This window comes from Triticum urartu, chromosome 3, assembly GCF_003073215.2.
Source record: "Triticum urartu cultivar G1812 chromosome 3, Tu2.1, whole genome shotgun sequence".
Classification (NCBI taxonomy): domain Eukaryota; kingdom Viridiplantae; phylum Streptophyta; class Magnoliopsida; order Poales; family Poaceae; genus Triticum; species Triticum urartu.
This window is the reverse complement of record NC_053024.1, coordinates 432,639,907-432,663,258: the sequence shown is the minus strand read 5'-3', so window position 1 is coordinate 432,663,258 and position 23,352 is coordinate 432,639,907. Positions and strand designations below refer to the sequence as shown.

The 23,352-nt window shown below is 47.6% G+C and overlaps 2 protein-coding genes across 2 annotated transcripts; one reads left to right on the top strand and one right to left on the bottom strand.

Moving 5' to 3' along the window:
* Positions 1 to 7,393: 7,393 nt before the first annotated feature.
* LOC125544209 lies at positions 7,394 to 21,112 on the top strand. Its single transcript, XM_048707811.1, has 8 exons — positions 7,394 to 7,968; positions 10,486 to 14,191; positions 14,320 to 14,383; positions 14,559 to 14,629; positions 14,709 to 14,774; positions 14,876 to 14,965; positions 20,542 to 20,718; positions 20,893 to 21,112. The coding sequence occupies exons 1-8, from the start codon at positions 7,616 to 7,618 to the stop codon at positions 20,926 to 20,928; spliced, it is 4,563 nt and encodes a 1,520-aa protein (XP_048563768.1). The 5' UTR covers positions 7,394 to 7,615; the 3' UTR covers positions 20,929 to 21,112.
* Positions 21,113 to 21,265: 153 nt separating this feature from the next.
* Positions 21,266 to 22,900, bottom strand: LOC125544210 (dihydroflavonol 4-reductase). Its single transcript, XM_048707812.1, has 4 exons — positions 22,613 to 22,900; positions 22,364 to 22,533; positions 22,094 to 22,288; positions 21,266 to 22,008 (listed from the first exon to the last, which is right to left on the bottom strand). The coding sequence occupies exons 1-4, from the start codon at positions 22,728 to 22,730 to the stop codon at positions 21,427 to 21,429; spliced, it is 1,065 nt and encodes a 354-aa protein (XP_048563769.1). The 5' UTR covers positions 22,731 to 22,900; the 3' UTR covers positions 21,266 to 21,426.
* Positions 22,901 to 23,352: the final 452 nt, after the last annotated feature.

The following is a 23,352-nucleotide window of genomic DNA, read 5'->3' as shown; positions in this document are numbered from 1 at the left end:
TGCCAGATGCTAGTCCGGTGATCCCTGCGATCAAAAGTGACTGGGCAGGCCGACCAAGGGTTGAACTTGGGGGTAACGGGCTCTATGGCGCGTACGTCTCGGAGTCGCGTGTGCTCCTCCTCTTCGTCACGTGAATCATGTTCACTGTTTTGACTTCTGGTGGGAATTTTTTTCTGTCCCCAGTGTTTTGTTGGTGAGGCTCATCCTCGTCTTCACTTGGTGTCTCCCTCCCCTTATGTTTGGCGTTTAGCTTGCCGGCCTACTTAAAGACCCAGCATTCTCTGTTGGTGTGCTTTGTAGGTTTATTGGAGGTGCTGTGAATCTGACATAATCTGTCCAGAATCTTGTTTAGGCTGGACGGTCCATCTCTGCTGCCTTTGAATGGCTTTTTCCATTGACCAGGCCGAGAGCCCCTGAATCCGGTGTTTACCGCCGTATTGTCTGGGCTGACTTCATTGCTTCGACGCTTGCTTCTATTGCGTCGTGGTTTTCCATTGCCATCCCTGACTTCGGATGTGCTTGGTTCACTGGTGCCGTTGCGGGCCAGCCAACTATCCTCGCCCGCGCAAAAGCGGATCATAAGGCTTGTTAGGGCTGCCATTGTCCTTGGTTTTTCCTGGCCGAGGTGTCTGGCAAGCCATTCGTCCCGGACACTATGTTTGAAAGCCGCTAAGGCTTTGGTGTCCGGGCAGTCGACAATTTGATTCTTCTTAGTGAGGAATCTGTTCCAACGCTTTCGGGCTGACTCTCTGGGTCGTTGAATTATGTGACTTAAATCGTCTGCATCCGGAGGTCGGACATAGGTCCCTTGAAAATTAGCCCTGAAAGCGTCCTCGAGCTCTTCCCAACTTCCAATTGAGTTTTCGGGGAGGCTTTTCAACCAGTGCCTAGCTGGTCCTTTTAACTTTAAGGGTAAGTATTTGATGGCGTGGAGATCATCTCCACGAGCCATGTGGATGTGAAGGATAAAGTCCTCAATCCAGACCCTAGGGTCTGTTGTTCCGTCGTATGACTCTATGTTCACGGGCTTGAATCGTTCTGGGAATTCATGGTCCAGTACCTCGTCGGTGAAGCATAGGGGGTGCGCGACACCCCTGTATTTGGGCGTGTCTGACGGTTGTAGTGTTCGATTTTGATTCCGAACTAATACTCTGTCAGTATAGTCATTTGGGCGGTGATGATTTTGTGCCGAAACGTGCTTCCTAGGTCCGTAAATGGACCTGGTCAAACTGGCTTTTTGTGTAGGTCCTCACGTAGGTTGTGTGCTGACTTGTGTACGTCATCGTTAGCCGCCCTGTCGCAACCACGGGGTGGTCGGTCCGATTGATCTGCAGTTTTATTTTCCGACCGAGTGGGCTCTAAGGCCTCGTCGCCGAATTCAGGCAACAACTTGCGCTTTGGAAAGCTTATTGTGTGGCGATTACCGCCGTACTTTTCTTCTGTGTCAAGCACTTTATTCCATCTGTTGTTGAGCGTATTCTGCGCGGTCTTAAGCCTTTGCTTCTGCTTCTTCAGGCTCCGTGCGGTTTCTATGAGCCTTTTATGAAGGTTCTCTTGTTCCAAGTGTCTTTCAGGGATGATGTGTGCATCGCCGTCCGGACTATTCATGTCTTCGGAGACAGATTGATGAGTTTTACCCTCGGGGTCGTCGTGACCGGACAGCGGCTCCGTACTATGTTCGCCGTCCGCTGGTTCACCCTGCTCCACCGCGAGGTTCATGTGGTCGTTGTCTCCTTTGGGGTCGACCGGGGTGTTACTCTTTCTTGCACTACTATCGCTATTTTGCCGGGGCGGGATTTAGAGCGGCGCTTACACCGTCGCTTTGGTTGCTTCTCGAGGGAATTGTCCTTCGCTGCTTCCTCCCGCTCCTTGTCGTCATTTTCTTTGGGTGTATCCACCATGTATACATCATGTGATGAAGTGGCAGTCCAGCGCCCTGCGGGCGGTGGTTCCTATTCGTCTCCCGCATCGTCGTCCATACCGTCGATGTCTTCAGAGCATAAATCAAGCATGTCGGTTAAGTCGTCGACAGTGGCTATTAAGTGGGTGGTGGGTGGGGAACGAATTTCTTCGTCGTCCGCTTCCCACTCGAGCCGAACGCAGTTCGGCCAAGGGCCTCCTGACAAGGAGAGAGACCTTAATGAATTTAGCACATCACCCAAGGGCAAGTGCTGAAAGATATCCGCGGAGGAAAACTCCGTGATCGGCGCCCAATCAGATTTGATAGGTACGGACGCAGGCAGTTTGGAGACCGTGGCCAGGGACGAATCCAAAGGTCCGGCAACACAAGTCTCGTAGGAAGTGAAGTCAGTATTTGGCTCTATCGCCGCTGAGTGTGTGGCCTCCGTAGCGGGGTCCATCCACCCGTCCTCGGATGGCACGATCTGTTCCGGATTGAGGGCCGGAGTAGTTACAGGTGTGATCTCCCGAACACTGTCTGACGGCAGAGCTAAATCATGCTCATCGTGACTGTGCGGCGCACCTGACATGGGTTCGAATCCATCGAAGATCAAGTCTCCGTGGATGTCGGCGGTATAGTTCAAGCTTCCAAACCTGACCTGATGGCCAGGGGCGTAGCTTTCGATCTGCTCCAGATGGCCAAGCGAGTTGGCCCGCAGTGCGAAGCTGCCGGATACGAATATCTGTCCAAGGAGAAAAACCTCACCCTGGATCGCACAGTTGCCGATGATCGAAGGAGCCATCAAGCCTTATGGTGACGACACAGTGGAACTCTCAATGAAAGCACCGATGTCGGTGTCAAAACCGGCGGATCTCGGGTAGGGGGTCCCGAATTGTGCGTCTAAGGCGGATGGTAACAGGAGGCAGGGGACACAATGTTTACCCAGGTTCGGGCCCTCTCGATGGAGGTAATACCCTACTTCCTGCTTGATTGGTCTTGATGATATGAGTATTACAAGAGTTGATCTACCACGAGATCGGAGAGGCTAAACCCTAGAAGCTAGCCTATGGTATGATTGTTGTTGTCCTACGGACTAAACCCTCCGGTTTATGTAGACACCGGAGGGGGCTAGGGTTACACAGAGTCGGTTACAAGGGAGGAGATCTACATATCCGAATCGCCAAGCTTGCCTTCCACGCAAAGGAGAGTCCCATCCGGATACGGGACGAATCTTCAATCTTGTATCTTCATAGTCCAACAGTCCGGCCAAAGTATATAATCCGGCTGTCCGAGGACCCCCTAATCCAGGACTCCCTCAATGGGTTGTTTCGGCTGGAGACCGATCTCAGATCGGATCTTCCTCAGCTTCAAGTGGCCTCCCGCCACGAGAGAGCCTAACATTTGGCTCCGTCACATTCACCATCGACTGGGCGGGCTAGGTCAACATCAACCCACCGCACCACCCTTTCTACATGATCTACATCAACGTCGTGGCTTTCGTCATCAGCAACCACGACGATCTTCGTATGTGCGTCCCGCTGATCCCTCAGATTGCATCGGCTTCTTCGCCATCCCTCGTGGCATCTTCACCACCAAACCCTGGCCCAAGAGGGCCGTTCGGGCTCCGAAACACCAGGACCATGTACCAGCAGACGATCCAACACCTGCAAGGCCAGAACGGCCAGGACGCCAATGACTGGTCAAACTTGTCGGGCTACATGACACCCTTGTTGGATATATGCCCTAGAGGCAATCATGCATGATGATATTTTTGATGTGTCTATGCACCGATGTAGTCCTCGGACTGGTACTTGTGAGCTGCGTTGGGATTTTCCCCGAAGAGGAGGGGAGATGCAGTACAATAGAGATAAGTATTTTCCTCGGTGTGAACGAAGGTTTATCAAACCAATAGGAGAATCACACAAAGCCTCATGAATAACACCTGCACACACAAAAGCAAATACTTGCACCCAACACGGGTAAGAGGGTTGTCAATCCCCTTGAACTCGTTACCTGCAAGGATTAAATCTTGTATAGGTAGATGGATAAATTGCAAAACAAAATAAAAGAAATAAAATTGCAGAAAATGAATTTTGGTTTTGTAATATGATTAAGGTAGACACGGGGGCCATAGTTTTCACTAGAGGCTTCTCTCTCGAACTCATATCATACGACGGGTGAACACATTACTGTTGGGCACTTGATAGAAAAGCGCATAGTTATGACGATATCCAAGGCAATGATCATGTATATAGGCATCACGTCCGAGCCAAGTAGACCGACTCCTACCTGCGTCTACTACTATTACTTCACCAATTGACCGCTATCCAGCATGCATCTATGCTATTAAGTTCATAAAACAGATTAACGCCTTAAGGAAGATGACATGATGTAGACAAAGTAAACCCAATCAATATGAATAAACCCCATCATTTTACCCTTAATGGCAACAATACAAATACGTGTCTTGTCCCCTTCTGTCACTGGGATATTGGGCACCACAAGATTGAACCCATAACAAAGCACATCTCCCACTGAAGATAAATCAATCTAGTTGGCCAAACCAAATGGATAGATTGAAGAGAAATACAAATATATAATAATTTTGCATAATAAAATCCAGAAAAGACTCAATTACCTCTCATGAATATTCAGATCATAAAGCCACAATTCACCGGATCCCAACAAGCACACCGCAAAAGAAGATTACATCGGATAGAACTCCAAGAAGATCGAGGAGAACATGGTATTGAAGATCAAAGAGAGAGAGAAGAAGCCATCTAGCTACTAGACATAGACCCGTAGGTCTGTGGTGAACTACTCATGCATCATCGGAAGTTAGCAAGGATGATGCAGAAGCCCTCCGTGATCGATTCCCCTTTCGGAAGAGTACCAGAAAAGGCCTCCAGATGGGATCGTGGAAGAACAGAAGTTTGCGGCGGTGGGAAAAGTGTTTCGGGCAACTCTATGTTAGTTCGGAAAATTGGCCGAAGGTGGCTAGGTCAGAGGTGGTGCTCGGGGGTCTCGCCGACGGCAATGTGGGCTGTGAGGTTGGGCGAAATGGAGAGGGGGTCCTGGGTTTAAATAGGTGCGGTGGCGCTGGGGCGGCCAGAGCGCATGGACGTGGGAGACGTGGGCGCAGGCGTGCACGACTGTTGCGGGGCGATGTGCATGCTTGGGTGCCGGAGGTTGGGAAGAGGTGTTGACGCGCAGGTTCCACCAGTCAGTGGGAGAGAGAGAGAGAGAGAGAGGGGCGCGGGATGAGCTGGGCTGGCTAGTGGGGCCTCGGCTCGGCTGGCTGGTCCAGTTGGGCCCTTTTTTGTCTTATCCTTTTTTGTTTGGTCTTTCCTTTTTCTTTTCTGTTTTGCTGTGTCTTTTTCAAATGAATTTGAATTTGAATTTTCTTCAAACAGTAATTGTTTTCTAAATTCCAAATGGAATATTTAGAAATGTTTGAACATTTCATTGGGACAAAATGGACATATTTTTACTGCACTTACATTTTCATTTTGAATTCGAACTTGGTTTCAAAACCAAAAGTGTTTCAAATTCAATCTGGAAAATGGTAGAGGGCTAAGACTATTATTTGGACTTATGATATATTATTTCCTGCCAAATAAAATACAAAACTATTTTTGAATAATTCCCTTTGGCCTTTGAAATGATTTCAAAATAAAACCAACTCAAATTCTTTTAGGGGAATCATTTTGGCTTTGATATTCTTGGGACTTATTTAAGTTAGCGTTTTGCCCAACAATATTTTAAAATGGCTTGGTCTCTACCAAAGCTAGCTAGGGTTTCACTAGTGGCATTTGGATTTTCATCCTTCTAGGCAAACAATCAAATAAATCAAAGTCATTGACAAGCATTCCTAGGCAACCATAGGTATTTCCTAGAAAAGTTTTTATTCACTGTAAAAATTTAACATACCATATTTGGGGAAAAAAAATCTGGAATGTGATAGTTAACAGCAAATTTCATTAGTAAGCAAATATTTTGAATGTGCAAGTTTCTAATTCCTAAACCACCATACTTTTTAGGTTTGCAAACGTTATTCCAAGCTATGAGGCACCGAGCTCCCTAGCAGGTGTCCTCAGCCATCCAAAAGAAGGCACATCTAAGCGCATGAATAGCTTTTAGAAAATTTTGGGGATTTGAAAAATGTACATGGAGTAGGTTAAGAGTGAGTATAGAACAACTATGATAAGGATTAGGAGGTCTCCTTTGGCAAGGAGCTTAGCGCGCCAACCGGCGAGGAACTTTTTGTAGCGTTCAAGTATTGGATGAAAGTTATTTGGTGGCAGGCGAATGGGAGACAAGGAGATGCCCAGGTAAATTTGAGGGAAAGAAGAAACGTAACGGTCTAGGATGTTTGCGATGGTGGTCGCGCTAGATTGGTCAATGCGTAAGGGTACAAAGCTTGTTTTAGTTAAGTTGATGGTGAGGCCACTTGAGAGAGAAAATTCCTTGAGGAGGGCTTTGAGGGATGAAGCAGCTGAAGGTGAAGCGGCTGCGACGATTAGAGTATTGTCGAAAATTGAAGCATCGTAGATGGTAGATGAGTAAAAATTACGTGACATAGATACTCGGTATGTAGATTGTGCGATATAAGTTGTTGAAGCAGACCAACTACCATAATGAAGAGATAGGGGTAGAGAGGATCACCTTGAGGAAGCCGATTCTTACAGTTGATCCATGCATCTAGAACTCCATTTTAGTAGGATCACTGTTTTTGCCATTTGAGATAATATCGTGTATCCAACCTTTGAGCTTTCTTTTGGGTTGGCGCGCGGGGGGGGGGGGGGGGGGGGGGTGCTCTATATTGTAGGAGCTTTGCTACCGAGGCCTTGGAAAGTGAGTGAAAAGCTTTTCAAAAGTCTAATTTATTACCAGCATGAGTGCTTTGCTAGAGTGGCAACAACTAGTAAGATCCGCAAGGATATACAAAATTTCCAGCAATGTTCATGCTAGATATGAAACTCCGTTCCATTTGTGGTATTACAATGAACCTCTTGGCATGTTCTTTGTAGCTGCTGGATGTTGCGGAGAAAGGAAGAGGGAAGGTGATGACAACAACCATGGCCGAGAAAAGTGATGTTAGTATATTTGATTGATTACAAGATGCCATTAAACACACAAGTGAGCTGAAGTTTTACCCATTTGTTCTTGATCTATTCTGAGCAGTGAAATTGTAGTCTGGGAGCCGAAACGAAAAGCTGTTGCCATACAGTAGGAGCAGTTTTCTTTTTACAGTATGTGAGTTGCAGTAGAAGTAGGTGTGGTGGGGCCGCTGCCGGACAGAAGTCAAGTCGCCTCTCCAGTAAATTGTTCAAGACAACCTGGCCTTCCCTGGGCCGACGGCGAGGACGCTGGTGACTGGACATCCGGGCTCCACCATGTGTCGACCCAAAATATACGCGGATTCTCTACCGGCACAACCATGTCACCAATCATCAATCAAAAAAGAAACAAAGAAAGAAAACAAAAGAGCTCTACAGGCGCCGGCTCGACCTACCACTCGTCCCCCCGCGCCCACTTCCCAAATCGCCCCAGGCCCCAAGCTCCGCTCCTCCCCCCGTACTCGAACCCAAATTCTACTCGTAGCGTAGCAAAGCTATTTGAATCAGTGCGACGCGAGGCTGCTGCCTGCTGCCTGCTGGACTGCTGGTGCCTGCTCCCCTCTCCCCCCATTCTCCAATTCGCCGCGAGGCCCGCATGGAGGACCTCGCCACCGCACCGCCACCGCGGCACCGGGCGCGGAGGCACCGGAGGAAGGCGTCGGACTCGGCCACGTACGGGGACGTGTTCGGCGGGGGCCCGCGGTTCGCGCCCCCTCTCGCAGGGGCTCCGGCGGACTACGCGGACGTGTTCGGCGGCGTCGCGGCCTCCTGCTCCATCCCGTACCTCGACCTGCCCCCGGCGTCAGCGGGGAGCGACGGCGGCGCGGGGAGGTACGGCGAGATCTTCACGCGGGCCGGCTTCGGGGAGTACGCGGCGCCGTACGAGGACATGTTCGCGGAGCCGGAGGGAATGCCGGACGAGATCGAGTCATGGAGCGGGAGCTCGAGGTATGGATTCTGTGCTCATTCTTGGAATTTTGCGTTTCTTCTTCTCTATGACCCTCGCTGTGCTACTGTTGCGTGCTCTGTGTTTTGGGGATAAGAATGCTGGCCTTCCACGCCATTTTTAGGCCCTGTTTGATCGTGGTTTAGAGGCGACGAGCCGTGGGGTGGACACTGGACACCATAAAGCCATTCCTCGTGTATCCCAGAATGTTTCCTACGCGATATATGACGCGTCAATGCCACCGCTTTTTTAGGACAAATGTTGCTATACCTATACACGACCACTTTGTAGCTTTATTTTTCCTTTATAAGATTTTATTCAATTTCTGCTTGTCTTTCGGTGAGTGTGGTGGCATGTCATTTGCGAGCTACGTGTACTATAATGCCTCTGCTGGGTAGAGATGCTAACTTTTGTCACCATTTAAGCTCCATGCATACTGTGGAACTATGCGATTGGATAGTTTAGCTACGCTATATGTACCTCTGTTTGTTTTGGGTGCACTTCTTTTGCAGAAAGGTGATTCCTTTTGGGCCAAGTGGTGCCTTTTCTCCTCACCTTTCCAGTTGGTTTGAACTAGAAGAATTTGGGTGGTTACGCACAAACCATAACTCCACCTTCAGATCTTATTTCAGATGCTGCTGTTCAGGGCTTATTTCTAGTATAATCAGTCACATGCGTGGTACGTGTACTTGTTGCTAGGAATTTTCTGTGAGACGTTCGTCTCAGTGATGGTCACTTATGAATTAAAAGTTACTATATGGAGACTACAATTTCACGGAAAGATATTATCAGATTGGAAATAGCACATGATTCCTAAGGAAACATTTATCTATCAGATCTATTCATGTAGTGTATTCACCCCTTTTTCCACCAAATTCTCCCCTTACTGCTCCTGCATTTTATTTGCGATTCACCGCCTAATTTAGCAGTAGTTCCGTGGTAAAATGTGACTGACTTCCTTTGTCTATTTTGAGCAAGGGCCTCACATATTTGTGGTACTAGTCAACTTATGAAGGTTTGCCACTTGGGAATTTGTTGGATCTTCCAAAATACAAATGCTTGTCTCTTAACTCCCATGCCATGAATATCCACTTTAACTTGCTGAAGGTAACCAACTGCCACCAAGCTGATTCATAGACTAATAGGGTGCCTTTAGCATTTTGGCGAGTGGTGACTCTTAAAGGTGCTTTTGCTTGGCCATTTCTAATTCTCTTCACATATGAACTAATTGGTAACCTCTCTCTTAAAGCCATGAAGGAATATCAAACTTTATTCCTTTTTTAGAATAAATATCAAACTTTATTCTGTTTCTTCTATAGGACAAAACAAATATGCCAAGTTGGCCTTTAATGTGAGATTAAGTTGGTTAGAATTTGCTTGGGCAGTCCACCTTAAAGTGTTTACAGATCTTAAAGCAAAAGTAGTTATTACTGAGTAGGAGCAATTTTTCACTAATGGCATTGAAGAGAAGCTTGTCCAACATCGTCTGAGATGGTTTGGGCATATTTAGCGCAGGCCTCCAGAAGCTCCAGTGCATAGCGGCCGGCTAAAGCGTGTGGATAACGTCAAGAGAGGTCGGGGTAGACCGAATTTGACATGGGAGGAGTCCGTAAAGAGAGATCTGAAGGATTGGAGTATCACCAAAGAACTAGCCTTGGACAGGGGTGCGTGGAAGCTTGCTATCCATGTGCCAGAACCATGAATTGGTCGCGAGATCTTATGGGTTTCACCTCTAGCCTACCCCAACTTGTTTGGGATTAACGGCTTTGTTGTTGTTGTTGTTGTTGTTGGCAAGCGGCTTGATTATTCGGCTTCTATCGGAAATCCCACATCCCCTGGCCTTTTCATACCCCCTTTTTGTGTAAATTAGTAATGCTTGGACCAGGCCAATCATACTTGCTTTCCATATATAGATCTTGTAATTTGACCCACAGTGCAAATTCTTTCTTACATTTGTTAGTTCATGATTGCCCACGTGTGTGGATGAACTCCATCGGCTGCTACTCATGCATAGAGCCTACAGCCAACAATCAGCTCCATGTGGTCCATGGAAGCACGTAGATTTAATGGAAGCACACTGTTAGTGTTGAATTGCTGCCCGGGCCCAGATATCACATCATCTGTGTCATCTTTTGAGTTTTGATTTAAACAAGCAGGATTTTCCCCCGCAAGAAAACAAATAAGTAGGATTTTATTTCCTGAAATCTGTTCTTGACAGGGCTTCAAAATCAATGTGAAACCATTACTTGTGGATTTGAGCCTGTTCATTATTAACCATTTTTGCTGTAAGATCAATCCTTCAACTGTTACCGAGGTCGAGTGCACAAGTTAAATCCTTTGTTTTCATTTAAGCAGCACGTGTTATGCATGTGGCATACCTGACAACTTGCTTTGCGAATGTTGTGTTGTCATCATCTTCTTTACATTTGTTTGACAGAAGCTTGTTTCCATTACTATTGGAAAAAGCGAATGCACACGCTTTGTTTCTGACTCATTCTTCATTATTTTCAATTCTACAGATCATCAATCAGAAAAGAATCTGCTGAAATGGATTCTGAGCCATCTCTACTCTATCAACACTATCCAAATGTGGTCTATGACCAACAGTTTGATGAGGAACAGTTTTCTCCAATCTCCTTTCCTCCAGATGGTGAACAACAGTTCAACATGTCATATAATAAGGCAACCAGGGGAAGGCTAGATGATCTAGTTGAAATGACTACTTGCATGGTGGAGCCTTCAATAAGTTACGTGGTTGACTCTTGCAATTTGTCAAATGATTCAGCAACGAATCATGTTCCAGTAATGGACAATGGTGCACTTGCTAATGGTGAAGATAAGGAGATGAGCCCACCACCACTCCCTGCAAGCGGTGATTCTGTAGCTGATGAGAAGCAGCATATTTCTCCATGCCTTCCCATTTATGAAAATCATTATGAAGATAAAAAGGATCACAGGAGCTCTAGCATTCATTCAGCATCAAGTGAGGAGAGCAATGGTGCAACTGCTAATGATGAAAATAAGGAGACTAGCCCACCACAACTCCCTGTAAATGGTGATGCTGTAACGGATGAGAAGCAACATATCTCAACCTGTCTTCTCAATTCTGAAAATCTCCATGAAGATGAAAAGGACCACAAGAGATCTAGCACTCATTCAGCATCAAGTGAGGAAGTACCTTCCCCAGACTATCCATTCTTAAGGATGTCCAACACCCACATTCAAACACCGCCCATCAATGTACAACCACCATCAATCCTACCATCTAATTTTCTTAATAAGAAGGAAAGTAAATCTAACAGAGATTCTGAGGTCAATCCTAACTCTGCTGCTGCTGATGCTATAAAGGAAGCAACGGATGTGAAGCAAAATATCTCAACTTGTCTTCTCAATTCTGAAAATCTCTATGAAGATGAAAAGGACCACAAGAGATCTAGCACTCATTCAGCATCAAGTGAGGAAGTGCCTTCCCCCGACTATCCATTCTTAAGGGTGTCCAACACCCATATTCAAACACCGCCCATCAAAGTACAGCCACCATCAATCCTACCATCTAATTTTCTTAATAACAAGGAAAGTAAATCTGACAGAGATTCTGAGGTCAATCCTAACTCTGCTGCTGCTGATGCTATAAAGGAAGCAATGGATTTTGCTGAAGCGAGGTTAAAAGCTGCAAAAGAACTGATGGAGAGAAAAGGGGACAGTTTTAAACTTCGGAAGAGGCCAGGTCATCATAGAGGCACAAAATCGACAGAAATCAAGGAAGATAAGAGTCCTGAAGAGGTGAATATATTTGAAGAGAAGCTGACCTCAAGAAAGTTAGCAGAAGAGGAAAACTATGAGAATCTAAGTTTCCTGGATAAACACAGAGGCAGTAGTGCAGTTAAGATAGCTGACTGTTATCAAGACGGAAAAGGGGTTCTATCTCCAGGGAAGCCTCAGCAGATAATACAAAGTGACAGTAAAGTTGATCAACTAGGCAAGTGGGCATCAGATGCTGAATTCTACGATCTGGTTAGCCATCATCGGAAATCTGCAACTAGCACAGCTGCATGTGAAGGTGATAATGGTCCAACAACAAATCCCTTCACTAAGCATGGCCATTCTGAGAAAGTAAAAGAAGGGGTTAATGCAGGTGATTTGGAAAGAGATGGGAAATTGTTGGGTTGTAATGAAATAACAGAGCTGGGAACGTTACATGTAAATCTTATAGCAGATGATACAGCTGCTCTAGTGGTTGAACATGAGGCTCCTACAGCTCCTGAAGGTTCACTATGGGAGGAAAGGGTGGTATACCAAGAAACAAACGATTCTCATATCAAAGAACATGTAGGGCAAAGCAATTCTCCAAAAGGTCATGATGATGATGGGATATTTGAGGCTTCATGTATGAATGGCATACCTCCAAAGCTGCATGTTGTTCCAGATACATCCAGTTTGTCTTTGAAGGTTTGTATACCGGTAGGTCATGCCAATGGTAACCAAAATTGTTCTGATGCTAGTACTGAAGAAACTCCACCAGTAGGAAAATATGACAAAGAAAACAACAATAAAGAGGGACTTGAGATTCCATGTGCTGATGAGACACTTTGCACTTCCGCAAGGAATCAAATATCAGATGAACATCCGGAAGTTCCTATCATTGATGAAATTGAGACGATTCAAGCGAAAGTAGCCACATTAGAAGAGCCTGCAGAATATTACGAAGACCAGTGGTCCCCAAAGCTGTCAAATACAGTTCACAGGGAGGCTAAAACTTATGAGGAAGACAAGATGTTCAGTTTTGTTGATGAAGCATGCCTGCAAAGTGAACAAGAAAAAATAACTGAACTACCTTCAGAAACGCTCATCCATAAAGAAATGGAGAGATTTGTAATTGAGGAGAAAGAAAGCCTGCATGAAGATTCCCAAGATGAAGATGTATACTGGGATGCGGGATCTCCTGAAAAGGAAACTAGTGTTACTTCTGATACCGATGCTGATGAAAATGACGAAGCAGAGGTGCTGAATGTATTTGTGGCAGACAGTGACTTGATGGAAAACAATGTTAGAACATGTGCTACTTCTGCCAAACACTCAGATCAACTCCCAGAATCTCAGGAGTCATTATTGGAACCTCAAGAGTTGGCAAACAATATGGATACAATTGAGGATTTTGTATCCCATGGTAACGGAAAAGAAGCAAAGAATACCTTGTTAGGGAACAGTGAGACGACACTGGTGGAAAAAACGTTAAACCATGATACGGCGGAAGGCCAGACATCCACGGAAACTGGTGCCACCAGAGGACTAAATGATGTATATGCAGAAATAATTGCAAAGAATAATAGGGTGGGTAATGTACTTCATTCTGGAGCTGAAGTTATCACCGATGATTACAATAATTATACCACATGTTCTAAAGATATGCATGCTTCATTCTCAGAAGCATGCACTAGCATGCATCACTTGCCTCAAAATGCTGAATCTATTTCTGCTCTGACGTCTGAAGAAAGCATATCTTTCCTTGTAAATCTTGAAGAGAACTGCATAAAAGCAGATAGTGAATATTCGACAATAAGAGACACAGCGTTACAAGGGAAAAAGACAGGCGGCAAAAGTGAAGGAGATGGCAAAGGCAAAATATCGAGTGTAAATTTGAAGGATCAGCAATCTTTTGGAGAGGGTAGTGCATCAAAGTTTGTTCAGAAATCAAGAAAAGAGACCTCTGATGCCCAGAGAATTGAAGGGAGAGATGATATAAGAAAGGCAGAAATTGAAATTGAAAAGGATGTCTCCCTAAGACCAGATAAAGATAAAGAAAGGGAATACAAAATGGAAAAAGAACAAAGTAAGGAGAAACCAATTAGAGAACTAGAAGAGAAGGAGAGGGAGAGGGAGCGGGCAAAAGATAGGCTTGCTGTTCAGAGGGCTACCAGAGAAGCTCATGAGAGGGCATTCGCTGAGGCTCGTACAAAGGCTGAAAGAATAGCATTAGAAAGGATTACCTCTTCACGACAAAGAGCGTCTGCAGAAGCACGAGTTAAAGAGAAGGCAAGTGATGAGGCAGTTGCAGAGAAGGCTTCTAGAGAAGCTAGAATAAAAGTGGAACGTGCAGCAGTTGAGAGAGCAACTGCAGAAGCTCGAGAGAGGGCAATTGAAAAGGCAAAGGCTGCTGCAGATGCTAAGGAGCGAATAGAAAAGGCCAGGGTCCCATTCAAAGATAGTTTTAAGGCTACTAATCAGGTAACTGATGTTGTTACAAAAGACTTTTTGGCACAGCTACCAAACTATTTTTTTATTTACTCTAAGCAGCTACTAATGATGCCCTAAGTAATTTCTCATCCTTGGTCTTGATGCTGGATAATAAATAGGACACACAATTTCAGAAGACAGCTTCTAACGACCATGGAAGAAGCACAGATTCTTGTAATCAAGGTACTGCTGATATCCAGAAGTGTTTCTAACCTTTTTCCCTGTATAAGGGGGGACAATTTTTGTCATGTCATCGTAACCTTTTCCTGTAATATTTTTTACAGTATGTTATGTGATGATGATTTGTGGGAACTTTATGTTCTTTGCCTTATTTGAATGTTTTGGCATTTATTTACAGCAACTGAGTTTGAATCAGCGCTAAGACACAAAGCAAGATCGGAGAGGCACCAACGGACAGCTGAACGAGCGGTATACTCAGATGTTTTGTTTTCTCCTTCACTTGTTAGTCTTGACATCTATTGGTAGTTTCATCATCACCAATTTTCAGGAAAAAGCTCTAGCCGAAAAGAATATGCGGGACATGCTGGCTCAGAGGGAGCAAACAGAAAAACACGTAAGACAATAAGTTATCACTCACCAGGAAGGCAAACATATTGCACTGTTTCTTAATAGTCTTTTCTTCTGCAATCTGGTGTTCATATATCTTTGATACAGAGATTGGCTGAATTCCTTGATCCTGAAGTCAAGAGATGGTCAAATGGAAAGGAAGGAAATCTACGAGCATTGCTCTCTACGTTGCAATATGTACGTATTTTGACTTACATGACTTCTGTTTCAACCATTTTTCTTTGTTGCTTATAAATTTCGCTGAGCCTTGTATACCTTTCGCATGTCCATTTTCAGTTTTAGAATATATATTACTTTTGACTTCCAATAAATTCTGTGCTAAATTGATTTCAGGAAATTTAAGAAATGACTTTGAGAGTTGGGAGCTTCCACTTATTACTCAGTTACAGAAATGATCAGCTTAAGAAATGACTCAAAACATCCACAACACAACTCTCTAAAGTCAACTTCTGTAATTCCACTTTTTATGGAATTATACCTAACAGTTTCCTTTACATGCTTATGCTGTTACAGTAGTACCAGAAAGTACTGTAATGCACTAAGCATAACTGATTAACCACATAAGCTGAAAGGAAAATATGAAAATCAAACATCGTAACATTCTTGCAATTTAATTTATTTTTGGGTAAATGGTAGAAAATATTGAGTTTATCAATCAGTATGGGACACTGTAAATCCATGATGAAAACACAAGAAGTTCTAGACAACTCAATTCAGTAAATTTTGAATTTAGTTGGGTTTGGAATTATTGCACAATACAAAGAAACACTATCACAGAAATCTGGTACGGAATCTCCTTCAGCTAAAATAATATGTTACCCGAAAACTATGGAGTAACAGTTTGGTCGTGGAATATATGTATACATATCCACTTATCCAGTTTATCCAGAAGATAGATGTCTAAACCGGGAAGGCTGTGTATGGTGAGTAGTCGAGAGCTTTAGAGGACAGTTTTCCAGTTTGTTATAGCTTTTAGAAGTCTATTCTGAACATATATTACCCAATGCATGAAAGATATTACAGTAGATGCCAAGTTTAATCAAATTTACAAACCATTTAATTTTTATGGTATGATTTATTAATATTTTATTTGTTGCTTATCCTTTTGTCTGCTTCATTTCTTTCCTACTTATAAAGATTAGAGTTGGTGGTAAGTTCACATGTGGGTCGAACAACCTTCACAATAAATAGATACACTCTTCCCCACATGCCAATCTAGCAAGGTGTAATTTGGTTTACTCGAAAACATTGTATGCTAGCTTAGATGAGTTTTGGCAGTTGGCACGACTGGCATTGGTAGTGGGTGGCAGGAACCGGATCCCTACCGGGGCGTGGTCTCAGGTTGTAGGGGTGGAAGGAGGGATGGCATGGAGGAAGGCGTGGTCGCCGGCGCTGGGGCGCCGTCGTTGCGTGCGCGCTCGCGAGAGAGAGGGCGCAGGAGGCGGCGGCTAGGGTTAGGTCTCCCGGCTCCCTTCAGGAAGCCGAGCAAATATGATTGCTTCTGCTTAACTTGAAACGAGTCTTTACATGATTTTATATAATCTCCATATACGATAACTGGGCTAAGCCCCTAATAACGATAAGATAACTGGGCCAGGCCCCTAACTGCCTGGGCTGTAGTATATGCCGGTCATAACATCTCTCCCCGCCTGCACAAACAGCTCGTCCTCGAGCTGGAAGGCGGGGAAACGCTTGCGGAACTACTCGAGGTGATTAACGGGCGCCAAACACCTCCGCGTCAGCTGGGGCGGGCAGGTCGCCGAGCCCGGCGGCGGCAGCGTCCTCCTCAATGTAGTCCGCAGCCTCTAGGTAGAAGAGTCGCGGGCAGACGTGGCCGGGCACGTAGGGCTCGTCGCAGTTGAAGCACAACCCTTGGCAGCGACGCTTGAGTTGCTTGGCCACGGAAGCCTGAGCAAGCCGACCCTGCGCGGGAACTTCCGGCCAGGGCGGCAGCCCAGCGGCCTGGGGCGGTGGTGCCTGCTGCATGGCCACAACGGGGCGCTCGAACGCGCGGGCGTAGTACATGGCCGTCTGGAGATCTTGTGGCCCGCGCATCTCCACGTCCACGCGGATGTGGTCCGGTAGGCCGCCGACGAAGAGCTCAGCTCGCTGACGAGCCGAAACGCCGGGGGCGTGGCACGCCAGTGCCTGGAAGCGGTCGGCGAAGTCTTGCACTGTGGTAAGGAACGGAAGGCGCCCAAGCTTCGCCAGACGGCTCCCGCGTATAGGAGGGCGGGGACCGAAGCGCAAGAGGCACAGATCGTGGAAACGCTCCCATGGCGGCATGCCGCCCTCGTCCTGCTCGAGGGCGTAACACCACATCTGGGCGGCGCCGCGTAGATGATAGGAGGCGATCCAGGTGCGGCCGGACGCGAGCGTGCGCTGCCCCCTGAAAAATTGGTCGCATTGGTCGAGCCAATTCATGGGGTCGACGGTGCCGTCGTAGGTCGTGAACTCCGGCTTGGAGAATCTCGGCGGTGGCTGGGCATGGACGACGGGCGGGTATGTGTCATCCGCGCGGAACAGCGAGGGCGACGGCGCCGAGTGTGCGGGCTGCAGAGTACAGCCATGGAAAAGGGGCCTGTCCACACCATCATAGGGACCCGCGGCACCTGAGGACCCGCCGAACTGCATGGTCGGGGGCGGCGCCGGCGGTGACATCACGTGCGGCTATCTTGAGGCCATCGTATAGACCGACTCGATGGACCCGGCGAGCCAGGCCGGTGGCGGAGATGGCGACGGGGGGAAACAGACCTGGTGGATGGGCACCCCGGGCGCCGTCAACGGAAGGCCCAGCCCTGAGATCGCCGGTGGCGGCGGCTGCTGCGGCAGCGGCATGATGGATGCGACGGAAGTCGCCGGTGGTGGCGGCTGCCACGGGAGCTGCTGCGGCCCCGTGATGGTGGTGACGGGGGGCGGGCGGCGGCAGCCCATAGTGCCCCGCGAGGAAGGTGCAGATGCCCTGGACCGCCTGAGTCAGGTCCCGGAGCGCCGCTGTTATCTCCTCCGAGGTGAGCACGGCGGGGGCGGGCGCGGGTGGCGTCCAGGCGGCGGAGGAGACCGGCCCGGTCAGGGACGGCGTGCTGGCCACGGTGGTCATCGGCGACGAGGATGCGATCGGCAGCGGGAGGGAGGGGGTGGGCGGTGGCGCGGACATGATCAAGCCTGAGACACCTGATACCGGATTGGTAGGAATCGGGTCCCTGCCAGGGCGTGGTCTTAGGTTGTAGGGGTGGAAGGAGGGATGGCGTGGAGGAAGGCGTGGTCGCTGGGGTGCCGCCGCCGTTGCGCGCGCGCGCGAGAGAGAGAGAGAGAGAGAGAGAGAGAGAGAGAGAGAGGGGGGGGGGGGGGGGGGGGGGGGGGGGGGGGGGGGGGGGGGGGGAGGGTACATGAGTTTATATAATCTCCAAATACGATAACTGGGCTAAGCCCCTAATAACGATAAGATAAACTGGGGCGCCGCGGAAGCCTGGGCTGTAGTATATGCCGGTCATGACAGTGGGAGACAGCAGGAGGTAATTGGGTGATGTGAGACAAAAGGAGGGGGGTTCGGGAGGGCTCTGTTGCTGTTGTCTTTGTAGGTTTGCTGGCCCCACCCGTCAGAATAGAGAGGAAAAAGCATGGGAGATGAGTGAATGGGGCTCCAATCTTTACAAGTAACTGATAAATTATACGTGCTTTGCAGGTCATCAGATACATAATAGCATTAAAAAATACAATCCCGATATTAATTTCCTTTCCTGCGAATCATATTGGACAAGATCCAACTCTATCCCAACTTTTTTCATGGAACGGAGGCAAAAGCTTTGCCTCATCTCATTAATTAAGGAGTAAGACAATGTTTTTAAGGTTACAGGACGACGCAGGTCCGAACAAAAGGGATCACTCTCCCGGAATTAAATCGCCCAAGAATCTAGCCCCGGCAACAAGTCTTTGCCTCATCCTTAATCGTCGCGGCCACTCTCGTAGGATGGGAAGCTTTGGAATGGAACACCCTAGCGTTCCTCTCGTTTCAAATCTCCCAACATATGAGCATCTGTAAAGACTTGTTGGTTTTCCTGGAGTAGCCTGGCCTACCCTCATTAGATCTCCACCATTGCTTGATTGTCTGAAGGTTGCTCCAGCTAGGAGTCACCGATTGTATTCCCAGCCAATTGTAAATTATGTTCCAAACTCTGATAGTGAATCCACATTTGAACATCAGGTGAGCAGCGGTTTCAGGTTCTCTTTTGCAAAGTTGGCAAAGACCGTAGTTTGGTCTCTGTCCGCCGTCCAAATCCTATCTTGAAGAATAAGCCATGAGAAGAATTTAATCTTAGGTGGAATTCAGACCTTCCAAACCATATGTGGCATCTCTGAATTGATCAAACTGGCAAACTGCATCCGGTAAGCGGTGGCGGCAGAATAGCATCCATCGGCAGTGAACTTCCAAATGGATGCCATCACTGGTACCCGACGAAAGGTGGACCTCTTGGCATTTGGACCAAAGGTCGAAGAATTGCTGGATGCGGGCAACGGAGAGTCCACCTTACAGGTTTATGTGCCTGACCCAGTCATTATTCTGCAAGGACTTGGCAACGCAGGAATTGGTGTGCTTGGAAAGGGCGAAGATGCCCGGAGCAATGTCTTTAGGCTTTGGTCCATGGAGCCAGGGAGAGTGCCAGTAACTTGCGGTCATGCTGTCCCCAATGGTTATCATCATCGCGGCATAGAATAAGTATTTGTCTTCATCATCACAAGGTATTTCAAGGCCAACCCAAGCCCTCTGTGGGTCCACCCAAGCAAACCAGAGCCATCGCAGCCTGAGCACGCAGGTAAACTTGTCAAGATCCAGGATATCCAATCCGCCAAGATTTGTAGGGCGACAAACCGTTCTCCAATTCACCTTGCATTTGCCGCCCGAAACCTGATCAGTACCCGCCCATAGAAAAGCCCGCTGAATCTTGGTGATACTTTCTTTGGTGCCCGGTAGCACATCAAGCGCGGTGATGTGGTAAATCACAAGTGATGTCAAGACCGATTTGACAAGTGCGGATCGACCTGCCGAGTTGATGTTGTTACCTTGCCAGGGGGGAGGGGGGGGGGGGGGGGGGGGGGGGGGGGCTTGGCCGCCACTTTGTCCACAAGGAACTGACAATCTGTCTTCTTCAGACTATGTGTGGAGAGTGGAAGGCCCAAATAACGCAAGGGATCCTCTAGAATCCAGGTTGTTCTGTCTCTTCTTTTAATTAGAGAATCAGCTAAGCATGGGGAAAGACGCTTCTAGAATACATGAGATGATACAGTGGGAGTTCAATTAGAACACAGTGGCATAATTCTATGTGTTGAAACTTTGTCCAACGGATGATAATGCTCGGATTTGCCATCTCTCAACCGTTGGATGCAGCATATGTAACGGTTAATATTTGAAGTTATTGTCACACTATATAGTGTTATAGAATAAAGGAAAGGTTACCCATGCATGAAAGGTATTAGAAGCACAGTTGAATCAAATTTACAAACCATTTAATTTTCATGTTATCATCTGTAAATCTGACTTGTTGTTCATCTGTTTATCTGCTTCATTTGGAGAAAAATCTTCTCATGGATGTAATTACTTGAATTCACTCATGCTTGAGCAATTCTGTACCTTATCATTTATGCAGTGATACCAAATTTGAATTACTCTGGCTGAATTAAACTACCCATAGTCAAATCACTATATCTAAAAGCTTTCCTGAAAAAGTCACTTTTAATCCTTTTCTTGTGGGCAGATACTTGGTTCAGACAGTGGCTGGCAGTCAGTTCCCCTCACAGATCTCATTACAGCTGCTGCCGTGAAGAAAGCATACAGGAAGGCAACCCTTTGTGTCCATCCTGATAAATTACAACAAAGGGGTGCTACAATTAGACAAAAGTACATCTGTGAGAAGGTGTTTGATCTTCTTAAGGTGCGTTTGTTGTTAAGACGTACTACTGCATAAAGTTGAAAACCACATGCGGACTTTTTCATGAACGCCAAACTAGTAAAAACCTGGAATTTTATGTTTAATGGAGGCTATGATTTGATGTGTGATTACTTATTGCAATAATCGAGACTAAATCATCGTGCTTCCGTTGTGCAGGAAGCTTGGAACAAGTTCAATTCTGCAGAGCGCTAAGAGGGGAGATAGGCAGTGGTGCTCATTCTTTTCTTTTCCTGGGAGAACAGGAAATTAGGTTAATATCTATATAGCCATATCATCAATCGTTTATAGAGATGTAAATATGTGGTTCTGGGGAACAAATTTTGACCATCATTCTACCAGATTAATAATTAAATAATAGAGCATCCTTTGTTCTCTATCCCATGAAAAACAGCAACATTCAGCCCAAGTAAAGGCGTAAATGTTACCACCTCCGATCCATAATAATAAGTGTCAGCAGTTTTGAAGCCTAGTTCAAAACTGCGACACTTCATTTTGGATCGGAGGGAGTAGTGAATATGAAAAATAATACTGATAAAGTTTATGCGTCATTTTTAATTTTATTTCATACTACTACCGAGGTGGAAAAAAAATGATGCACTCATAGTCCATGATATCCCACCAGTTACAGGGCTCTGCCCATGCAAATTCCGAACACAAGAATAGTATTCATGCAGCAGCAGTGCTGGCTTATTATGTCTCGGCACCAATGGCTTGGCCTTCCCCCGCAGCAAGAGCTCCCAGCTTGCCGGTGGCTGCAGGCGGCGGGGCGTCTCCGAGAGGAATGAGGCCCTTCTCCCTGCAGGTGCGGATGGCGGCGTCGAACATGTCCTCGGCGGTGTACCGGAAGCTGAAGCCGTGGTCGAGGAGCTTCCTGGAGGAGAAGTGGATGGGCTGGAGGTCGTCGTCGACCCCCGGGAACTTGTGCGGGATGCGGTACTCGGGGAACCTGTCCCGGAGCATCGTGGCGAGGCCGTGGATGGTGGCGTCGTGGGAGGAGCAGATGTAGCGGCCGTTGGCCTCCGGGTGCTCGAAGAGAAAGGTCATGGCGTCGCAGAGGTCGTCCAGGTGGACCAGCTGCACCTGCTTCAGGATCGAGTAGTGGGCCTCGTTCCCGGTGATGAGCGCGAGGGCGGTGACGAGGCTGGGCGGCATGCCGGCGCTGAGGAAGGGGCCGACGACGAGCGTGGGGATGATGCTGATGAAGTCCAGGCCGTTCTCGCTGGCGTACTCCATGGCGGCCTTCTCTGCCAGGGCCTTGGACACGAAGTACATCTGCAAAACCCGACTCATCACATGTTATTATTGCTGCTTCAACAAGTAGAGGTGGAGAAGAGAAGCCTCTCTGCTGTCGTCTCACCCATCCTGTCATCTTGACGCGGCGGCAGAAGTCGATGTCGCTCCAGTTGTCCTGGTCGTAGGCTGGCCGCTGCCGCTCCTCGATGTTGACGCTGCCGGCGGAGGAGGTGAAGACGATGCGCTTCACGGTGCCAGCCTCTTTGCAGGCCCTCATGATGCTCAGCATCCCTTCCACCGTCGGCTTGATCACCTCGTTCTGCATTCACCTCAGCTTTTGATACTGCGTACTAGCAGCAGTATTTCCGTGGCTATCCCGGATATTGATATTTACCTCGGGGTCTTGGGAGTCGAAGTCCATGGGCGTGGCGACGTGGAAGACGCCGGTGCAGCCGGCGATGGCGTCGTCGAAGCTGCCTTGGTCGCTCAGGTCGGCCTTCCAGATGGACAGCCGCTCCTTGGCTCCGGGAAGCTCCAGCAACGGCTTGTTCTTCTCAACGTTGGCTGACATAAAAAAAAAACAAATCAGGAATGCGGTCAAGCTAGCTAGCTACCACGTCGAGAGAGAGAGACGGAGGCTCACCCGGGTCGCGCACGGTGGCCCGGACGGTGTACCCGGCCTGGAGGAGCTTCATGACGAGCCATGACCCTACGAAACCCGACGCTCCGGTCACCACCACCGGCCCTTTGCTCCCGTCCATTGTTTCTCCCTTTGTCTCTCTCTATCGACTTCCTTCTTGAGCTTTCTTTCAAAGAGCCTTCCTCTTGCTGCTGCTTTGGCCACTTGCTTCGTTTGGTTGACTATATATAAGAGAGAGAGAGGGAGAGAGAGCAAGCAAGAGCGCTCCAGAGGCAGTGCGCGAGGCGAGCGCCATCGTGTGCCGTTGGTACCTAATAGGGTATTTACCAGTAAGGTAGGTAGGTGCATCGCACGTGCACCCACCGGTTTACGTTTGAAGCGCCGATGAACAATGGAGGAGGGGTGCAAGTGGGACGGCTCGGACCGCTCACCCCGCATTTTCTAGCACAGGTACCTAGTGCTTTTTTTGAGGCCGCAAGCAATTTTGCTGGTTGTTGCGCGCGGCCGCCACGCCGCCAGACCGCAAAGCCACCGGACACAAGGCGATCGATGATGGGCGACGCGGGAGGGAGCTTGAGCCGTGACTTCCGTTCAGCCAAGCAGTTCCTTCTGTTTTTTTTACGTGGTCATCTCCTAGCGAGAGATACGGGTCTGAACACCGCGACAGCTACATATCTCTATGGACGGCAGAGCAGACGCCGTGGTTCAAAACACTCAGCAAGGCTTTTTAAAAAAAAAAACAT

Bases quoted from the DNA above. Each gene is read 5' to 3' on its own strand.
- LOC125544209 (XM_048707811.1), top strand. From the start codon at position 7,616: ATGGAGGACCTCGCCACCGCACCGCCACCGCGGCACCGGGCGCGGAGG. The intron at 14,192-14,319 runs GTAACTGATGTT...GATAATAAATAG, and splicing joins GTTTTAAGGCTACTAATCAG to GACACACAATTTCAGAAGAC. The intron at 14,966-20,541 runs GTACGTATTTTG...TCTTGTGGGCAG, and splicing joins TGCTCTCTACGTTGCAATAT to ATACTTGGTTCAGACAGTGG.
- LOC125544210 (XM_048707812.1), bottom strand. From the start codon at position 22,730: ATGGACGGGAGCAAAGGGCCGGTGGTGGTGACCGGAGCGTCGGGTTTC. The intron at 22,534-22,612 runs GTGAGCCTCCGT...TTTTTATGTCAG, and splicing joins GGCCACCGTGCGCGACCCGG to CCAACGTTGAGAAGAACAAG. The intron at 22,009-22,093 runs GTGAGACGACAG...CGGGTTTTGCAG, and splicing joins GCGTCAAGATGACAGGATGG to ATGTACTTCGTGTCCAAGGC.